The 335-nt window shown below is 49.3% G+C and overlaps 1 protein-coding gene across 1 annotated transcript in view; it reads right to left on the bottom strand.

The window, feature by feature from the left end:
- The window catches only part of LOC103805567 (cytochrome P450 2G1-like), a gene marked incomplete at both ends in the record, with an annotated part of 1,817 nt that extends 1,658 nt beyond the window's left edge, over positions 1-159 (bottom strand). Inside the window, one exon of the mRNA XM_009078222.1 lies at positions 10-159. Within this exon, the coding sequence (XP_009076470.1) occupies positions 10-159 (150 nt within the window). The remainder of the gene's footprint in view (positions 1-9) is intronic.
- Between the last annotated feature and the right edge of the window lie 176 nt (positions 160-335).

Raw genomic sequence — 335 nt, 5'->3', positions numbered from 1 at the left:
ATGCTTTACCCTTTGTTTTGTTGATCTCTTCCAGCAAGTAGTCAGATTCCTCCTGTATCCTCTCCTCAATGCTCCTCTTCCCCATTCCAAAGTTCCGCAGAGTGCTGAGAGAAAACCGCCGGACTTGTAACCATGGCTCGTTGTTGCTAAAAATAATCCCTGCAGAGGAAGAAGGGAGAGGGAAGGCCTGGCTTGGTGTGCTGGGTGTGAGATGAACAGTGGCTCACAGTGACAGTGAATCCTGTCCCTGGAGAGCACTGGCATGGTAGTGTCATAGAGTACTGTGATTTGGAGGCAATCAAATCCGAGTGACACACCCATCCTCCTTCTAAACA

This window comes from Acanthisitta chloris, unplaced genomic scaffold (assembly GCF_000695815.1).
Source record: "Acanthisitta chloris isolate BGI_N310 unplaced genomic scaffold, ASM69581v1 scaffold817, whole genome shotgun sequence".
Taxonomy (NCBI): domain Eukaryota; kingdom Metazoa; phylum Chordata; class Aves; order Passeriformes; family Acanthisittidae; genus Acanthisitta; species Acanthisitta chloris.
This window is presented reverse-complemented; position numbering and strand designations above follow the sequence as displayed.